General features: G+C 45.9%; 1 protein-coding gene across 1 annotated transcript in view; it reads right to left on the reverse strand.

Annotated features, from left to right (window-relative positions):
- The window catches only part of DENND5B (DENN domain containing 5B), a 104,061-nt gene extending 95,532 nt beyond the window's left edge, over positions 1-8,529 (reverse strand). Inside the window, exon 1 of the mRNA XM_054281954.1 lies at positions 8,398-8,529. Within this exon, the coding sequence (XP_054137929.1) occupies positions 8,398-8,509 (112 nt within the window). The 5' untranslated portion in view covers positions 8,510-8,529. The remainder of the gene's footprint in view (positions 1-8,397) is intronic.
- Positions 8,530-19,799: the final 11,270 nt, after the last annotated feature.

The following is a 19,799-nucleotide window of genomic DNA, read 5'->3' on the forward strand; positions in this document are numbered from 1 at the left end:
TTTCATGCTGTGCAACTTGCCACTCACACAGCTTCAAAGCATGATTTGACTCCATATCAAGCTTGATATAAAGCTTACTAGGTTTTCTTTTAAGTGCTACTAGATCCCAGAATTATTATTGCAATTTGATGGCTAAAATGACTGTAAAGCAAATTCAAATTCATGCTCCAGGGTGAGGGGGGTGCTTACTCTACAAGACTGACATATTTAAACATTGCCTCTGAACACAAACCAAGAACAGCTGACGTGTTTGTAAGAAATTGTGAAGAGAACAAGATTTCTTTACAGATCCACCAAAAACAGACCCCTCACACCAATATCATATTCTAGTAAGAGTTAATTTTTGTACTATCACTTGAAGCAGGTCACTGAGATCTTGCAAAGTACTTCAAACCATAGAAGTACTCTTCCTATTCCTCTGTCCCATGGAATATTCTTCCCATTTCACTCTTCAAGCATCTGCTTGGATGTTGTGATGTTGTTTTTCATGGCTTGGGTAGGCATGGAGGTAGAAGCAAGATCTCAGACCTCAAAGGAGAATGGCTTCATGTTTTCAGCCAGGCACTTCCACCAAGCCTAGGACACCCTAACCAGAGAACCTTCAGCTGATCAGATGATTAAGAATTATCTTTGACTCCAAGCAAAAAGCACAAATGGAGTTGTTTATATTTTCATACTCTTAATGAAACGGAAATTTCTTCCACCGTGCCTATATTTGACACCTCAGCAGTCTATCACACATTAGTCATTCCCCCAGAATGTTTCTTTTACTATGATGACCCATCACCATTTCTTCCCTAATGACTTTTGGGATTATCTATATGGCTAATATGATCAAAAAAACCACAGTGAAAGCTTACTGTTTCCTGACCAAATTTAGTTTTCCTCAATGCAATTTTTCCTACTGTATATATTTTTGCTATTCACTGGTTAAGAGGTAAATAATGAAAAAAAAAACCAAGAGAAGGGCAAAATTTGTAGGCTCAGTCATGAGCTATACAGAGATTCACATATTCCACACAGTTCCTCTACATGCACACCAGAAATGGCTCAATAAGAAACTCTTTCCACATATGTAAGTGGTCCTACATGATCTCAAACAACACCAGCCAAAGATCACAGCTTTAACTGCATCAAAGTGCACGCACTGTTTGTTTTTTCCCCTTCATTCAAATTTCTCCTTGAGTCCAGCCCTCATTGCAACAGACCAGAACTGCAGCAGGAGCAGTGTGCCAGCCACACACCCAGTGCCAGCCCACGCAGAGCCTCTGTGGGCTGTACACTTGCCAGCATGTTTTAGGGACAAGCTGGCATTAAGGACAACTTGATTAGCCCATGACAAGCAGGTGAAAGAGGGCAGGCAAGAGAGCTCTGACACCCCTGCCCTGCTGGCTTACGTGCAGCTTTCCTGAAGCAGCTGATTTTGGAGTTATTCCTGCATGGAGCTCTGCATTGGCACGGGCAAGCTGTGGGAAGGGTGTCAGGGCACTGGCACAGCTCCTGCAGCACTGGGAAAAGGCTCTGGCGAGGACACAGGAAAACAGCTGAGCAGAGAAATCAATATTACAGTCACGCACCGCCCTGAGCAATTCTGACATACTTATGGTTACTGCTCTTCCGTTTGCAGGGCGGTGGGCATCACTTTCCACCCGATGCCACCATCCTCCAGCACCCTGAGGACAGGACAGAGGTGGACACCAACAGAGGAGCCTCTCCCCTGGCAGCAAGACCTTGATCTCAGGCTCACACCACCAGCACATCTGCACCCTCCCCACTGACACACGACCGTGCCGATCCCAATCCGGTGCTGCTGCCACACTCCCTGGGACGTGCCACGTTTGTGCCACATTTGTATCCCGGGGCTCTGTGCCCCAGGCACAGGCTGTGTGCCACCTTTGTCTGCCAGGGCTCTGTGGCACAGGCTGTGGGCCTGGGACCCCGTCTCTCCACAGCCACTGCAGCACTAAGCCACCAGGATGGGGCCAGCAGTGACTTCAGGCTGCTGCGCAGGAACAAGATTAGGGCTGGATTTAGGTCGTTCTCCTAAAGGACAGCAGCTCAGCCATTCTGCCCGGCACTGCTTTGATCACTGCTGCAATTACAGAGTGTGAAGGAAAAGGGCTGCCTCCTGCACTGTTCACAGGGCAGTTCTGGGATCCTCACTGAAAAAGCCCCCTCACGTACACTATCACACCTTCTGCTTCTCTGCCACTGCAGCAGCCACTGGCAGCCCAGCAGCCTCCGAGTGTGCAAGAGGCTTTAGTCTGTCTAAGTGGAAATCAAAACAGCAGCTTATCTGGCAAGCAAAGTACAAGAAATTCTCTTTGGTTTAGCATTAGTGAGTCAGTGCTATTGATAGCAACAATGGTGTTTTTCCAACCCCATCAGTACCTTATTTTCAAAGGAATACGTAGAAAAAACTTAGATGAAGGCAAATGTATAACAGAATAATCACATCAGGGCTGGGTGAGCATTTAAATCCTGCATTTCTCTGGCATATATGCAGATAGAGAATGAAAGTGCTATTGCTGAAACACAGCAATACATCACAGCCATCAGCAATTCCACAAACTGGTGTGTTATCCAAGCCAGCAAGAGAGAGTTACTCCTTATTAAATGGAGATCATACTTATCAATAATATTGACAGTTCTTTATAAAAAGCACTGACTCCTTTGGCTGCAGAAATCCTCCTATAGGAACTAAGTCTTTAATGCATAATTCCGATTTTTTTTTAAATAAAATTACAACCTTTGTGCTATTACAGTGGAATTCGGGTTTCCTCCAATAGCAAAAAAAGAAGAAGGAACCATTACAGCAATTATCCATGTCACCACCTTTGAAGATGTAGAAGAGAGCAGAAACATTATTTCTGTTTCAGCATCCAATTTTGGTTTCCCAAAAGCAGGGATTATCTCCATGTTCCTTTAACTAGAAAAGCAACACTTCATATATGCAGAATAAGATTTGGTTTCACATGAACAAAATATTAACCCAGCTTAGATTTTTATCAAACAGGTTTCCTAAATGAATGCACAGTATTTCCCTATTATTACGACAGTTCACAAAAAATGACATTTACTTCAATAAGCTGGCTAGTCCATCCAATCCCTAATCCACGAGACTTGGTTTTTTCTAGCTATAATGTCAGAAGATTTAGTGCTGCATTTGAGCATCACTTCTTAAGGGGGGCTGGAGAAACTCTTGAATTCCATTCCTCCCACAAGCCCTGCAAAGATGAGAAATCCTATGCAATCGACTTCAACCACTTCTGAGGAGCAAGTTCTGTTAACTTGAACAGCATAAACCATCTCTGCCTCTACTTGCACCATTCTCATCCACATCCAGGTTACTTAATCTGGACAATCCCTCCAAAAATGCTTTGTGCAAATCTGGACCACGCTTAAAAGCGAAAAGCAGAACCTCTGTGGCCTGCTTTCCATTTGCGTCAGATGCGTAAGTCACGAACAGGAATCGCAACTGATCAGATATTCCTCGGCAGAGGGAAACTTAGTCTATTTCCAGCAAACTAGGAAAAAATCCAACTGCCTATTTTCAGAAAAGCCATGCACACAAGAAGTTGTATGCCTGTAGTAATGCCACCGAGTTTTCTGGCAGCGCACAGCCCTGGCACGGAGGAAGCGCGAAGGAGAACGGCGCAGGCGGCGGGGAGGCTCCGCGGGGTGTCGGCACGCAGGTGCCAAGCACACACAAGGACAAAAAAGTCTTTTCGCTTTCTAAAAATAAGAGCCTACTAGATAAGAAGCACAGTTAGCCAGACTGCAGCATGCCCTGTTTGGATTTTACCATGTCATTGAAGGGAAATTAATTACCAATATGTGGATATTTTGTAGGGAAACAGCATAAGGTAGAAGAAATGTGCATTTTCCCCAAGACATTCAGCATTTTCAGTCAGCATGACCAGTATCCACTCTCTGCTTTGCTGGCCATTAAAATAAAGAATTTGATCTTAACAGTAGGGTAATGAAGCTCCCTAGAGTTTTCAAGCACACACTGAATAGGACAGTAAGACATTGAATCTTTACACAATGGCCACAACTAGACAGTGTAATGTAACATTTACAGCTCATGTGTGGAGAAAAACCCTATAAAAATCTTATAAGCAGCAGGCAGGCAGTCATAACTCCACCAATATTCACATTCTAAGACAGAGAAGGCACCATCCAAAATGGTCCTTCAAGTCCCAGTTCCCACACGGGCTTACTGCACCTTCTCTTCCTCCAAACTGCACCTTCAATGGAGTTCTTCCATTTCAGAACAAAACACCCATCCCTAATTCTCTCCCTACTCTCCTTCAGAGCATTAAATTACTTCCCCAATTAAGTATATTTCATGTTCTTTTTAACCGAGTCACGTGTACTCTGGATTTTTCTAAATTGTAGTTTGTGACACTCAAACAAGATACTACAAAATTTAACATGTTCCCCAAGCAAATGCTAAAAGCTGCTACAGCCAGAAAACCTTGTGCCCTGCACATATAGCTCACTATAGATGAACATGAAATTCACATAGTATGAAAAAACATATGATAGAAACAATTTAATGAACAATTAGGTCTTTTTGTTAAATGCAGTGTTAAATATTTACTATAACAAATTCATTTGAGCACATGCAATTCCAAGGCTGATAGTCTCAAAATGGCTTCACCTGAAAGAAGCAGGCATGAAGAGGAAAGGGAACTGAAATTTATTTTCCATCAGCCCTACACATGACAGAAAAGCTCCCTTTACCCTATTTTAGGGGAATTCAACAGGGCAATGAAACCAATACTGAAATTTTCATGCTTTTCAAGATATTTCACATCAAATACCTTGCTTTCCTTTTATGACCCCTCCAACTATTAAACACCCAGAAATCCTTAGATAGTTTCCTTTCCTCCTTCAGTCCCTGGAGAGAGCCTGGAAAAGAGTCCCTGGGGAAAAAAAAAAGGGGATTTTTTTTCCCTCCATCCTTGAGTGAGAGCTTTGTGATAAGGGCCACAAGTGTTTTGACAACATCATAATCTACACACAATTTTGCTGTGTGCCTGGATACACTACCAAGTTGAGTAATAGGTAAACAGCTTTTAGCTGTTCAAAATTAGTTCACTTAAAAACCCCAAATCAGCCATCTGAAGAGCCAGCTGTGGAGCAACTCATAAAAAAAAAAATCTGTACCAGAAAACATCATGCATGCAAAAGACAAAAAAAAATCTAAGCAAAATGAACTGTTTGCTTGGTGGAAAATTCTCATCTACCAAGCTTATTTCAAGCATGAGCATCCATTCAGTGGAACAAGAAATATAAACCAAAATATTCTCCCCTAAAAGCATGTCAAAATGCTATACAACCATAAATGTTGATTTTATTTCATTTTCTGAACAAACCTATCAACACTACATGAATCAGAAAAGCAGTTCTTTGCTTTCACGAGTGACACTGAAATATTTCACTTCTTGCCTGATGCAGCAGATGAGGATTTTTTGGCGCTTTTTGCTGGTTTTAATTGAAGAGAGTTTTTGTCAAAAGATATTTTGGGCTTCAGGCAAGGAAAGCCTCCTCACTGGGGAGAGTCCCAGGCTGTCCCCAGGCAAGGCAGGGCACAGGTCAGGGAGCTCCAGGTGACGCCAGAGCTGACCCACAAGCAGCTCCTCAGCACACCACGTACCACGGGGAGCTGCCTGAATATCACCACAGGGTTCACCTCAGATTCTCAGATTTTCTAACTTCTGCTTCTCTCTTCATGGGAGAGGCCCTTGCGCCTCCAAAGCAGCAGCAGAGCTCCTCTTGTCCCTTCTCCTGCTCTTTGCTCAGCCCCAAGGCAGCTGCAGCAGTCAGAGCTGGGGTGAGCAGGATCCTTGTGAACACTGGCTGCCAAGGGATTCACGGGTTTGGGGATAAGCAGGTTCTTGATTACTTTTTTTTTTTTGCTGAACTGGGGATGATCTGTGCAGAAGCTTAAGTCACAGCAACTTTTCATTGATGCCTTGTGACTTACCTCAACAAGCTCTTGAAGCACAAGGACAGCAAGATGTAGCTACCACAGCTACATAACACTGAAAGAACAGGGTCATTTACTTCCACAAAGAATCTTAAGAACATTTTTAGAAAGAACAGCCATTTGTGGGTTTCTTGTGATAGAAAAGACTTTCTGCTTCCTCAAGCATCTTTCTCCCCACCCATTACAGCAGAGAATTCCATTGTAGTACCTTGGTTTTTGAAGCCTGTAGCACAGATTTCTAGATGGGCTCTCACTACCACCTGCCTACAGCAGGATCAGTACTCCCCAAGCTTTAACAGAAATGTTTTCTCAGCTACCTCTCAAACCAGAGTTAATTTTTCCATGGCTGTATTGTATTTGTGGCTCACAGCACTCCCTGTTCCTCCCCAGCATTTCCCACTGCTGAGCTCCCAGCTGATAGCAGAAAGCTCGTGTCACGAGTCCCTAAAAATATAACATTGCTCAGTGGCAATGTTAAGTCCCATCATATTTCTGTTACTCCACTTCTTCCTCTATCACATCCCAACCCTCCTAAAGTATTAAGAATGCCTCCAGAACTGGCATTACCAAAAGTGTTTGTATGTCCAAACCATATTGCTGGACCTTGCCTAGTTGAAATCAGCTACAAAGACATTGCTTCAAAAATTACTACTTTTGTTAATTTCTCTTTGAAATTATTCACAGCTGCACTGTATTTTCTAAATGGGTCTATCCTGTATGTGCCAAAATCACTTTCTTTCACTGAAAAATGAAGAGGGGGATTACTTTAGCTTTGAAATCTGCTTAGTGTTGCTGGAGCAGTCCAGCCAAACCTACTGAATGACCACAGTCGAGGCACTACATTTGCACAAACCCACCACATTCAGGCTGCCCTTGAGCAGTGCTCCCCAAGAACACAGCTGGGAACCTCCCTGGGAAATGGTGCAAAAATCAGCAAAAGACAACTTGGAAAGCCTGGGTACATCAGGGAAACACAGCCTACCAGCCACCACAGCTTTAAAAAGAGTTTCTTTTCAGATAGATGACTCCAACTTTAGGTAGCTGAAACCCCAATAGGTCACACCATGCAAATCAAACCCTGCACACCATCAGCTGGGAGGAGGCTCCTGGGAGTCAGGAGTTTTCTACTAAAAGCAGCAAAACTGAAAACACACAGCTGTGGTCACAAGTACATGCGAAAAAGCAAAGAGATGAAAATACATTTAGCTAATGCTTCAACTTGGAGTCCCCAGGGTTACCTCCATACAGTAGTGTGTGCTTCCTGCCAAGGGTAGAGACTTAGTTACCCTGCCTTAAGGTAAAGCTCCCTGGAAAGTTGTTCCTTGGAAACATACGTGCATCCACCCCTTTCACTGGTGACAAAAACATGAACTTCAACCAGTGTACATTGACCAGCGATACAGATCATCGTGTCTTTCTCTTACACAACCAGAAGGCAAGGTACTTCCTGATGCAATAGCTGCAGAGACCTCAGTAGGATCCCATCCCCAGGATCCCACTGCCAGGCACAGGGGCTCACAGCTGCCTTCAACTCCAGCCACACACAGCTCCTTTGCCTGCAGTGAGAACGCACAGGAATGGGCAAACATTGGCACTTAAACACTTCCAAACTCGGAACTCCATGAGGAAACGCTCAGCTTCCATGCAATTAAGCTCTGTTATTAAGCCTGAAGTTGATCAAATTTTATATGTAAAAACCTGACTTAGTTTCTCTTGCATAAACAAAAGTGACATTGAGGAAGAACTGCTGCCTTATGCCAACATAATCAGCTCATATCCAGTCATGAATCCACCAAAAATAAACATTTTAGAAAATGTATTTGAGCCTACAGCAATAGTTTTGTTCCTTTTTTCTGTAACATTTTTGGGGTAGAGAGGGAAAGAAGAATGCGGGAAGATTATTTCTGAATAGACATAAGGTGCGAATAAACATAATAAGAAAGATGAGATTCCATTAATATATTCAGTTCTTCCCAGATCCCTCCCCCTCCTTTCCAGCGCAGAGACTGAAGAAAACCCATCTACCCCGGCAGAAAGCTCGGTCATTCGGCTCCCTCCAATTCCGTAGCCCTGGGTTCCCTTCTCTGCCGGTGGCACCCGCCGGAGGCTGCCTGTCCCCGCCACCGCCAGGGACCGGGGCCAGCGGGGTCAGCGCAGCCCGGCCTGCGGGGATCGGCGCATCCCGCGGCCGAACGCTCCCCACATCCTCGGGGGATGCTCCACCAGCCCCTCCGGGGGAGGATGCTTTATCCTCCAGAGTCGCTCCCTCTCAGCGGCTCCCACCGGCGCGGCGACCCCTCCTCTTCCTGCCCTCCTCGGGGGGAGCAGACATTTTGAGGCAGCGCATCCCGCACGCCCGCCGAGAGCCGCAGCGGCGCGGGCGAGGCCTCCAGGCTCACCTGCCAGCTCGTCGGGCTCCAGCCCGCTCTCCGCGTCGATGCCGCACAGCACGAAGTAGTGGGCGAAGCGGCAGGGCGCCGCGCCGGGCCCGGGGTTGCCGCTCCCGCTCATCCCGCCGGCGGCGGCTCCGTGAGGCGGCGGCGGCGGCAGCAGCGCGGCTCGGGCCGGTCACGGCGCGCCGCCCCCCATCCCCGGCGGGGCCGCGCAGGCGGGCACCGAGCGGCGGCACCGAGCACAGAACGGGCGGGCGGCCCCGCTGCTGTCAGCTGAGCGGGGCGGGGACGGGCGGGACACGCCGCGCTGCCGGACCGCCCCCGCGGGGCATTTAAACCCTGCGCGGCCGCCCCCGCCCCGCGCCGCGGGCCCGCGTTCCCGGCGTGTGGGGAGAGCCGCGGGCGCCTTTGTCACCCGCTGTATCCGCGATGGAAGCCTAAAGCTCCCCCGCGTGTGAGCCGCAGAGGTTGGCTTTATTTAAATAAAGCAGGAGACGGTGCCGCTTCCTATCGGGAATGTCTCTTCCCCCCGCCCCAGGAGGGAGCTCCCCAGCCCCGCTGCCGGAACGCGCCGAGCCCCGCCCGGCGCTGAGCGCTTCCTGCGGGAATCCTGCCGGGGCAAGCGGCTGCTTCTCCTCCCCAGCCCAATGTGCAAGCAGCAGCCACCACCCGCGGCGGATGGCTTTTGTGCGCTCTCCATCCCCGCGCCGTGATGGATGGCACCCGTGCCACGTTACGGGAGAGCTATTTCTGGGCTACCCACACTCCGTTTCAAAGCAAAATCTAAAATGTTGCCTCATTCTTACTAGCCATTGTGCCGCGTCCAGAAATAAATCAGCATTATTTTACCCCCGCTGCTAGAATCCTTCTCGTTAGGATCGCCCGATGCCAAAATATTGGCAGCTCTGTCTGCGAGCGGCACCTACTTTTAAAGTGGCAGAGATGATTCTTTTGAAGTTGTAACTTTTTCTTCTCCAAAGTGATAAGATCCCCCCCCCCCCCGTCAATAATTTTGACATCTGGATATCATAAGGATATCATATCATTCAGTATTTTCCAGTATTATTCAGTATTCTGGATATCATATCATTCAGTATTTTCACTTTTATCCTTTTGTGTTTCATCTGCTTATTAGTCTTGCTCCATGCCACCTGTAATAATAAGTCTTGTCATTTTCTTACTGTGGACTCCTATGACCCCTTTATTTTACCTCTTAGCAGTGTGAATCACGTATTTTCTTTTTATGGTTTACATTTGTCCTTGTTCAACAAGTGCCTTTGATAAGGAAATGCCTACAAGAAATTGATAATTCATCCACCTTGTGTCATTTTATGGAGGTACATGGGGTAACTGTCTGACATGGAAGCCACCTAGGTCAGCATCTCTCTCTCTCTATCTCATCAAATTAACAAATTTTATGCTCTTTTATTTCTTAGCTTCCTCTAGTGTTCTAGTGAAAGCAGACAGGAGCTAAACTAATTTTTTCCCTTCCCAATAACTCCAATCTCCAATTAAAAAAAAAATTTAAAAAATTAAAAAGAAGACAAATCTCTCTCACAATCCCCAATTCTTGTAGTTGAAACACTCAGTAACAATCTGAACATTTCTGGAGCTGCAGAGAAATTTTCTGTGAGACTGGTAAATTTCTCGACTTTGCACCAGAGCTAGGTTGTTTTATTTAGTTTGGTTTGTTTATTAACTTGTATTTGCTTATTCAGCTTTGGGTCAGATGGTAAGAGCTTGACAAGTCAGTCTCTGACTCTCCTTCATAACCAAGTGCTTATATTGTAGGTATGTTTATTTTTTGAGGCCAGATGGCATGGATGTCTCCAGGAAGTCCAAGACAGAGGCTTCATCAGCCCCTCTAAAGGATGCTTCTAAAAATAACCCAAAAATTAACACAATAGTTCTGACCTTTTTACCTTAAGTAAAAACCAGCTGCTGGCTGGTTCTAGATTGTTTTGATTTAACTGTCTTCTGTACAGGGCATTTTATTCTTTAATGAAGTTCAGTGCACAGACACCTCAATCTCAATGAAATCAGTAGTGCATGTAGCATTAAACAAGAGGAAAAAGCACAACACATGGGATTGGAGGTGTAAAATTAATAAACTCATTTTTCCTGGGTTAGCTGTGAGGTTGAGCTCCCACTTCTATACGTGCAGCTGCCACAGACACTTTTTGTGGGGGAATTTTGTGGGGGCAGTGATTTGTTCTCCTAAGACAACTGATCTGCTGGGCACAAAAGTCATCCTAGTGAGGCCACTCAGATCTCTTGCCAAGCAGTGCCAGCAGACCCAGCTTGCCTGGGCTCTGGTAAGCCATGTTATGGCCCCAGGCCTGAATTTTCTCACCTAAACCCCTCCATCTAAGTTGTTCTCATATTCCCCTCCAAGCTGATCTAGCTTAGATACTGCATGTTGCCTTTGGGTATCTCTTTTCACTCTCATGGGTTTTTCTCCACTCCCATCCTGGCTCTCAACCCAAAGAATCTGTAACTTTTATTACATTTTAGCAGAACCTGGGCATTTTGGTTGTCCTTTCACCATCCAAAACCACCCTGTGCTGATCACCAGTGCCTCCTCAAAAAGGCTGCCCTGCTTTCAATACTTCTGCTCTACTTGCAACACCGAGTGCTTAAATTTTACAGAAGTCACAGCAGGTCCACGAAGGTGCTGTGGAGATTCTCGCAAGAGTGAGAGAAAAACAGAGATGAGGACTAAAAGCACCACAAAGTGCTGCACATACTAACTAACCAGGCAAATGCCATGAGAAAACATTTGTACAGCCTGGGAAGCAGCAGTGCCCGATAGGATTGTGCCATGAGACACATCTAGGATGATCAGAGACAACTGCCTGGGATTATGAGTATTTTTTTTCTTTTCACCAACAAAAAGTGTTAAAGTTCCACAAGGGATTTGAATAGGATGGGTGTCCTCTATTCAAATCGTATTTACAATAACCCCGGGGAGATGAGGTTTGTCCCTGGCACAGCAGAGCATAAAGCAGTGTCAGAAAGCACAAAGCAGTGTCAGAACTTCTTATGAGTTGCTCCAAGGAACAGGGATAAGGTAGGACTGAGGATTTCAGACTAGGACAGGCACAAAAAACTTACTGGCATAGACCAGATCTGCCTGTGCCCTTTCACTTTGGTCTGTTCTGCTGTGGCAGCAGCTTTGTTCCTTCACCAGCTGGATTGTCACTGGTACAACAGAGCAAGGGAAGGTTTTTGGCTTGGCAGATTTGTTCTTCCTTAGGTACTTGTATCTCTAGCCATGAATATTTGTCTCAATGTCAATTTGGTTCAAGTTTCCCTCTCAGTAACCTCTCAGTAACTCTTTGTTCCTCAGAACCCGTTAGTTTAAACCGGGTCGAATGCTAACAAGCATGTCAGCTCCCCCTGCCCTTAGGATCTGCCATAAAAGATCAGACCATCAAGCTCTTTGTCCTACTTCTGCAAGAAGCCAATGCCCAATGCTTCACAGAGGTGGAAAAACCTGCAATTTAAAGGTTACATACCTTCCCCTTGCTGTGACACTCTTGCTTCACTTTCTATTTTCTTCATCGTTCTTCCATGAATTGGAAATCATGCTGCTGTGATGGATTGCTCACTCCTCCACACAGCTCCACAGTTCCCTCTCTAAGATCTTTCACAAGCTGCCAAGCCACATTGATTTTCCATTGAAAGCCTCTCCTGTTTTGCTCTAGTATCTATGGGGTCACGAGATCCTGTAGGATGGAAGGAAGGAAAACCACTAAGATGCAACATGAATGTTGGTAATGCTCAGAACATTCCAACCCTTGGCTGAATTTCAGTGGAGCAGTGTTGTCAACTCCTTCATGAGGATCTGGATGTGAATAGTCAGGGGATAAGGATGGGTTAAGGATGGACTGTAAGACTGAAATCCAAGTCATTCTGGCACAAAGTGCAGAAGAGTCTATAGCAGAAGTTGGAAAAGAAAACAACAGCAGAAGATTTTATAAAGAGGTTCAAAAAGAATGCAATTTTCATTCTCTGAGCTTATGCAAGAAGACTGCTTAGAGCATGGGAGAAGTGTTGGCTGCCTTAGGGTCTAAACCCAAATAAACCATAAGGCATAAAGCAAGGAACACTTTCTCCAGCTCAATCCATCGTTGCTTAGAAAGCAGATACTGCAGGGGCATATTCTAATATCTTATCAAATTATAATACCATTAAAGCAAGCAGCTCACCTTCTATAACTGCCTCATATCTATGAAGATTAAGCTTAAATAAAAGCACATGGTTTTCGTCTGCCACATTGTGTAATTATTATTCATCCAGCAAACTTACAGATAAAGTAAAACATGATTACTTTCCAGAATCTCTGCCACAGGACCTCTGAAGCTCCAGTGATTTAAAATTGAAGGTTTTAAATCTCTAATTCCCTATTGTAGCCCATTGCATTTTATGAATTTTATGTACATTCGTCACACTCATGCCCTTGCATTCCAAACACATATAGATGCATTCCACTGTTATCTGCTTTCTGAGAGGATCCTTGAGGGAGAGGTTTCATGAGGCAACTGAAATTATGCAATAGTTTATTGCACCTTCTTCCCCCCTCCTCCCTGGGGCTGGCTCTGTGCTCCCACTGCTTCCTTCACAGACAAATCTGCAGCCTTGTCTGCCTCTCCTGAGTGCATCCAGCTCACCATCAGCAAACAGATCCCAAAACACAGGCAGGGATGGAACTGTGTTGTCTGTTTTCATTCACATCATCATGATGCTGCAAGCCAGGCTTCTCAGCATGCCGCTCATCCCTCTGCTGAGTGGGCAGCTCTGCTTCAGGGATGGCCTCTCTGTCCTTTCAAACCTCCCCCCATCCTGAATTGGCCTCCTCAAGGGTTTAGTCTTGGAGGGGAGAAGTGACAGCAGCCCCCCAGGCAGATAGGGCACACAGAGGTCAGACTTCACATAGAAACCACTCCTAGGTAAGTCCTGGGGTTTGCCAGGCCTGGTTTCTGGAGGTTTTGGAGCTCTTTCCCCGTGTTCAGTGGCACAGTATGGCAAAAATCTGTGGTGATTCCTGCCATTTCCCTGCACTTCTGTAATTCTATACTGAGCTTGTGAGATGTACCTTCTCCTGCCAAGCAGGTGAGGGCTTGCTCCAGTCCCTCCTCACTCCATGAAGCCAGGAGAAAGATCATATGTAACCATTACCTTTTGTAGGGTTCACTGCCAAGATCCTTGGGTCAAAGACCTTATTTTTCTCTGAGTAAGGTACACTTCCTGCTCTTTGGATGTACAAGACACAGACTGTTCCCACTGCTACTGAGATAAAACCTACTGAGCAAAGTACTGCTTGGATAAATCACTAGCATGTCATGCCCTGATGGAGGTGTTGTGCTGGGACCATCAAGCTAAAGCAGGAACACAGAGATTTCCATCTATCTCTGACAGCATCCCTCGCTCTCTGCATGACCTTGGCCAAATTGCTTGTAACCTGACTTGCAGAAGCCCTTGTGCAAATCAGGTCACTGTGTTTCAACTGCCCTCAGGAAAAGAAAGCAAACACTGCCTGAACATCTGCCAGGCACAAAGCTCCATTGTTCCTCCAATGCCCGATGGCATTGCACCAGGAGGCAGATGCACCTCTGCAGGGCAGCAGCCCCGAGTCCCTCCAGCCACGCTTCCCAACACCATCATCTGCTGGCAGATGCCTTTCACACCAGGCCTGGGAGGAGGCAGGCACTCAGTGAGGACAGCAAAACTCTGTTCTGCATTTCAAACTAATTTCTGCTCTCTGCTGAAGGTGTTTGTTTCCCTGCCTCTAAACTCCAATTGCTCTGTTTTCAGTGCTCCAGGACCCAAACTGTCTGTTACAAGACCTGAGAAGGTGGAAGAGTCTTGCAACATAATACAAGTCCCCACATAAAGCATGAGGAAAAGGCTGTGTGCTTCTTTCTAAAGCACTAGAGCTTCAAAGGCACATATTGTGGCAAGGAGAAAGGCATGAGGGGATCCTGGCAAGCTGCTTGGACCACATGCCCACAGCAATATTGTCTGCAGTGGCAGGGGTTCAGGCACAGCTGTGTCAGTGGTCTGTGCTCCCAGTTAGATCATCTCTGGCACTGGGAAAGGTTCCAGAGAAGACACATCCAGGCTGTCACATCTACCTGAGTGACACCGTTGTGTTCAAAGCCTAGTCACAAATATTGCCTGCCTTTATGTCAGTTACCAAAAATCAGGTAATCCCATGTCTGCCAATACCACTGGAAGCGTGAACCAACCCCACGGGTTTCAAGTGCTCTGGACAAAATCTGTCCATGAACAGCAGGTAATCCCTTTGTCAAAAAGCCTTTGGCATTATTACAAATGTAATTAGAGTCTGATTCAAACTTCCCTTTGAAGCCTCATTCAGTAAGAAGTGCCAGACACCCTGCATCTACATTACAATGCATCCTAGCACACTCGAGGCCCAAGGGCGTGCTAAAGAAATCCAAAGCCATCGAATCCATAGCCAATATACAGCATGCAATCAAGGACGGATGAAAAGTATTTCCTGCAATGAATATGCATTGTGAATTGTTATGTCATTTAGCAAGGACTGCCTTTCCTCTGTCCTCTGTGTTCACATCATTGCAATGCTGTTCTGAATGTAGAAGCAGTTCATACTAATCAAGGGTCTGTTTCAATTCCCCTACTAGTGCTTTTAGCAAAAATCTAAACATTTACAGCCACAGGTCCAGCCATATCTCTCTGCCCACCAGCGCATGTCCTTGCAGTATTTGCTGCTCAGGAGAGTTACTACTGAGAGCAGCCACACTGCAGCTTTTCTGTGCTGGCTGTGCTCGTGCTTTACTGGAAATCAGCTCTGAGCCCACACAGAGGAGCTCAACCAGAAGCACAGAGATCAAAGCAGTTTGCTTCTCCTTGAAGATCGTATTTCTTAGTGACTTCCTTGCAAAGCAGAGTCACAACTTCTTTAAGCCCAGATCCATGCTGAGCAATTCCAGCAGTTCCCATCAAGCACATCCTTTGGGGGTGGGAGCATTTGACACTGCCTAATGTGGCAATAAGCTAGCTCAGTACCTCCCTCCAGGCTAAAATTCAGCTCTTACTGGGAAAACCCAGTAAAAAGTATTTTCCCAGCTAGGCCAGAGCCATTGGCTTCCTGGTGCTCAACACTATCCAGCAGGGATGAAGACAAGAGATGACCATTGGTGCCAGGCACTGTCAGAGTGTCTGGCAGCTCCAACTCTGATGTCAGCCCATGGGTGACATTGAAGGGAGCCACACTGGAAACACAACCTTGGGATGGCTTCCTGGGGATCCATGAATGGACTGAGCAGGACTTTGGGGAGCTAGAGACCAGCCCTGCAGTGACATTGCTTGGGCAAGCACTGACAGCCTCAGAGGTGCTGAAATAGAGTCCTGGGCTGTGGGTAAGGGGTGGGGGAGAGCCAGGGCCAGTAAGACCCATTAGTGCCTTCAAGGCCCTGACACTGAGCACACACAGCTGAGATGTGCTGATTTCAGTGGTAGAGGTGCTTACCTTCTTGTCTGGAAGATAACAGAGCCTGGTTGCTTCATTATTCTTAGGCCATTTATTCATATTGAGGATTAATTCACCTGCAGGTGCTCCTGTCCTGGTTCCCCAGCACCAGTTCATGGTGCCACAGCTGAAGAGGGTCACAGTGACACTTCTGTCACAGTGACAGAGCTTTAGGGACATGGTGACCCTGCTGCTTCCACTCGATGCAGCTGCTTGCATTGGAGATTGACACCTCAGCTGATAAAACCCAAGACTGAGATTGCTAAACACAAGGTTGGGGGTTCTCAGGTTCCCTTGCTCTTCAGAGCCCTGGGAGCTGTGACAAGGAGGTGCCCAAGCAGCACCCCTGCAACCTGTCCAGCCTTGCAGGAAACAGGTCCAGCTGGAACAAAGCTGCTCCCAACCAGCCATTTGGGTGTCACTGCACCATGTCCTCTGCTGCAGGGAAAGAGATTGCAGTGTACTACCAACACACTGAACTTGCAGAAGCTTGAGTTCAACAAAGACATTATATGTGGGCTAATGTCAGCTTGAGTTATTTTGCAAACCAAGCCCATGGAATAGTTTAGGTTGGAAAAGACCTTTGAAATCCTCGAGCCCAACTACCTGTCTATTCACAAGTGTGTTTGAAATCTATTGATACAGAAGTGACAGAGTTGCCTGTATCCTAAAGCAGAGGTATGGTAAGCACCCCATTTTAGAGGATATGCTGCATAAGTATTGGTGAGAATGCCAGTGGAGCTAATGCTTTGTAGAATATCAATGAAACTGAGAGGAGTTTCAAAGACTGACTTTTTTCAGCTCCTTATGACCTTTCCATGCCTCCATGTGCATAAACAGCAGCTATTCTGTCCTTGGTCACATCCAACTTCAGTTTCACCCTGTTCATCACGTGAGGGAGCTGGCTGGTGTTGTGGGGGAGTTTTGTGTCCATTCCTTTCCTTGCAGTGGTATCACTTGATTTCCATGTCCTCTGGATATTAATGCAAAATAATGAATAGCACAGGTTCTGACATAGCATGACCCTGACTCACAACTACAGTTCTTGAGGACCCTGACACCCTCCCAAGACACAATAGCAAACATCAGCCAAAAGAGGAAGCATTTGTGTCAGGTCCTTGGCAAAGAGCTTCCTCTAGATGCTCTAGAGAGTAAGCACCACCTTGTCTGCCTTGTCTGTCTCAGATTTCCGCTGTTTCCTCTGTCCCTGGGTCCAAATTTCTGGCAGACTAACATGTGGAAGGTGAAAGGAAAAGTTCTGCTGCTGCCTGGATCTGAACACCAGTGGAAAACTAGTAAAGTTGAATTATGAAAGCAAACCAGCTGCTGTGAACTGATGCAGTTCCTTGAAAATATGATTTGCTTACCTTGCCCCTTGGCACCAGCTGCTGTTAGCATGATCCTTAAAATCAGATGACTAAAGGTACTATGGTTTCAGGATTTGTTTCTGGAGCAAGATGGAGCAATTACTCTACCTGGAGAAAAGAGAAGAAATTAGTCAGAAGAAGAAGAATTTGTCAAAGACCAGTTAGAGGTTTAAACACAGTAGTGAATCCAACCTGCCTGACAACACAGAGAGCCAAGACTGGGTGGGAAGCATCACTTGCATTAGGGCCCCAGCTGGTGGTCATGATCTCATGCTCCAGACTAAGTGTTGGCTCAGCTCTGGTCTTTGACACTTTTTTTTTTTTTTTTTTTGCTTGTCTGGTAAAAGCTAAGGACTAATATATACCCAGAAATAATGAGATTTGCATATCACCCTTGATATATCACACATGGAGTGAATGTGGGACAAAGCCACAGGGAAGACAGATGGGATGGGTTTTGGGTTTTACTGTCCCAGGAAGTCAGGAGGGATGAGGTCATGAAGAATGATTTTGTATCATTCAGGAAAACTTAGCTACTTCTTGTCTGGAGATCAGACAGAAACACTCTATGGTCAGCAGCCTTTTTCCCTGGCTGCCCATATTCACTCAGCTTCCATCATCTTTCAGGGCATTGCAGGAGCCACACACACACAAAAATGCCTAAAACAATTACATAACCCCCAAACAAAGGCTCTGATGCCAGGCACAACCATTACTCAGCTGATTATCACAAAATATTGCTGCGACCTGAGACTCAGGAGCCCAAGGGTCATTACTGCATGAGATATGTGAGAACGAAAGTCCCTCTAGCTCAAGGAGACTTCAAAAAACAGGGCTTGAAAATATGAAGTTTAAGAGAAAAACAAGTATCTAAAAGTGGGCCAAAGAGAAGCACAAGCCACCTGACTCTTTGCATCTTTCAGATCTTCATTCATGCTAAAAATGTACTCTCATGTCTGACTGCACACAAATAAATCCAGCCAGCAAAGGCCAAGAATACTTCAACCACAGACATGAACAAGAGACAAAATCAAGAATGAGCTCAGAGATAGTAGTTTTCAATTTCTCACTCTTAGCAACAAGGCTCTCACAGAGGAGAGATTTTCTGTGCCAGAAAACCTGAATCTACAGCAGCACAAGGGTCAGATTAATACAGTTTATCCTCACTTCATCCCACCTCCACTCTGATAAATAGCTGCACCTTACAAATTCCCCTTCTTGCCTCCACTGCTAGAAGGCACTTGATGGCTTCATCTCTGCTAGCTGCTGCTCCTTCCTGCTCCTAACCTAATGCAGCTGGCAAGGCAGTGGGGAAAGGTAATCCTGTGAAAAGCACATGTAGTGCTTTCAAGACACATCACAGGTAATTTGTGATTGTTGGTATGTTAAGATGCCTATTCTTCAACTGCAAAAGATGTACTGCTATTCTAAAATTGGATTGTAGCTGAAGGCATGACAGAATAACTGAATTGCCTCTCCCTTACCTAGCTAGAGCTCTCAGCTTCAATTTCACCTTAGCTGCTTGCACCAGCTACATTCTGATAATGACTTGCTTCCACAGCCTCTGGGCAACCACAAATTGAGCCTGATGTGCAAATCCTGGCTGTTCATATTGAGTTGCTGGAATGCTTTTCACAAATCAACAGCGTCCTGAATCCATCCATTTTCCCCCTGGTGAATTTCCACTGAGGCCTTTTCACCACAGCAAACTGGAGCAGCTGGCCTTGTCACCTGTACCAGCTGGAAGAGTCACCTGGGGAGGTCACCTGGCTGCTGAACCACTGGCCTGCCTTCCTTTGACTTTAACCTTTGTATCCGTGAAAGCTCATGGCTGTGGGCTTGCTAACGTGAAGGTAGCTCCTCTCTGCCTTGCCTTCCTCTCTGTCCTTGGGCAGCTCCATTTCTTTGTTATTAATTGGCTCAAACAAGATTTCCCCAGACACTTGGGCGGTTGTAGCATCAGCCAGTAATCCCCTAATTCCCTTGGACACCCAGGAGTCCCCTGTGTGCTACTCTACAACTGCATTTTGCAAGTGTTGCACTCCTCCAAATGATACACCAAATCGATGTTCTGTGGTGATCAAAGACGTCCTTGTCCTCAGAGCAAATTCCAGCACTCTTCTGGTACTTTGCACAGGATACAGAAATTGTAGCTGAAATTCTTAAGATGTCACCATCTAAAGCAAAAAGCCTTTGCAAATTGAACTTGTTTTCTCATGGATGGCAGGCTTTGATACTTTGCTGAAATAATCAGCACAAAGCTTGTCCTGAAAGGTTAAGGGGTTCACCCAGACTCTCACAAGAGGCACAGCAGCTCTCACTGGTATTGGGGCTTTCTTGTGTCATGCTAGGAATCTGTACAATTACAACTAATTACTCGTAGTTAAATGAGAAAAATTTCTGGTTCTAACATCCCTGCCAGGGAAGAAAAGACTTTACCCCTCCTTTTTCACCTAAGAAATCTCTCAGCTGGGAGTTGCCAGACAACTTCTTTGAGAGGCTGGAACTAGATGATCTTTAAGGTC

Source organism: Melozone crissalis, unplaced genomic scaffold (assembly GCF_028551555.1).
Source record: "Melozone crissalis strain CALT ecotype California unplaced genomic scaffold, PUWL_Pcris_2 ptg000033l_1, whole genome shotgun sequence".
In the NCBI taxonomy this organism is placed as follows: Eukaryota; Metazoa; Chordata; class Aves; order Passeriformes; family Passerellidae; genus Melozone; species Melozone crissalis.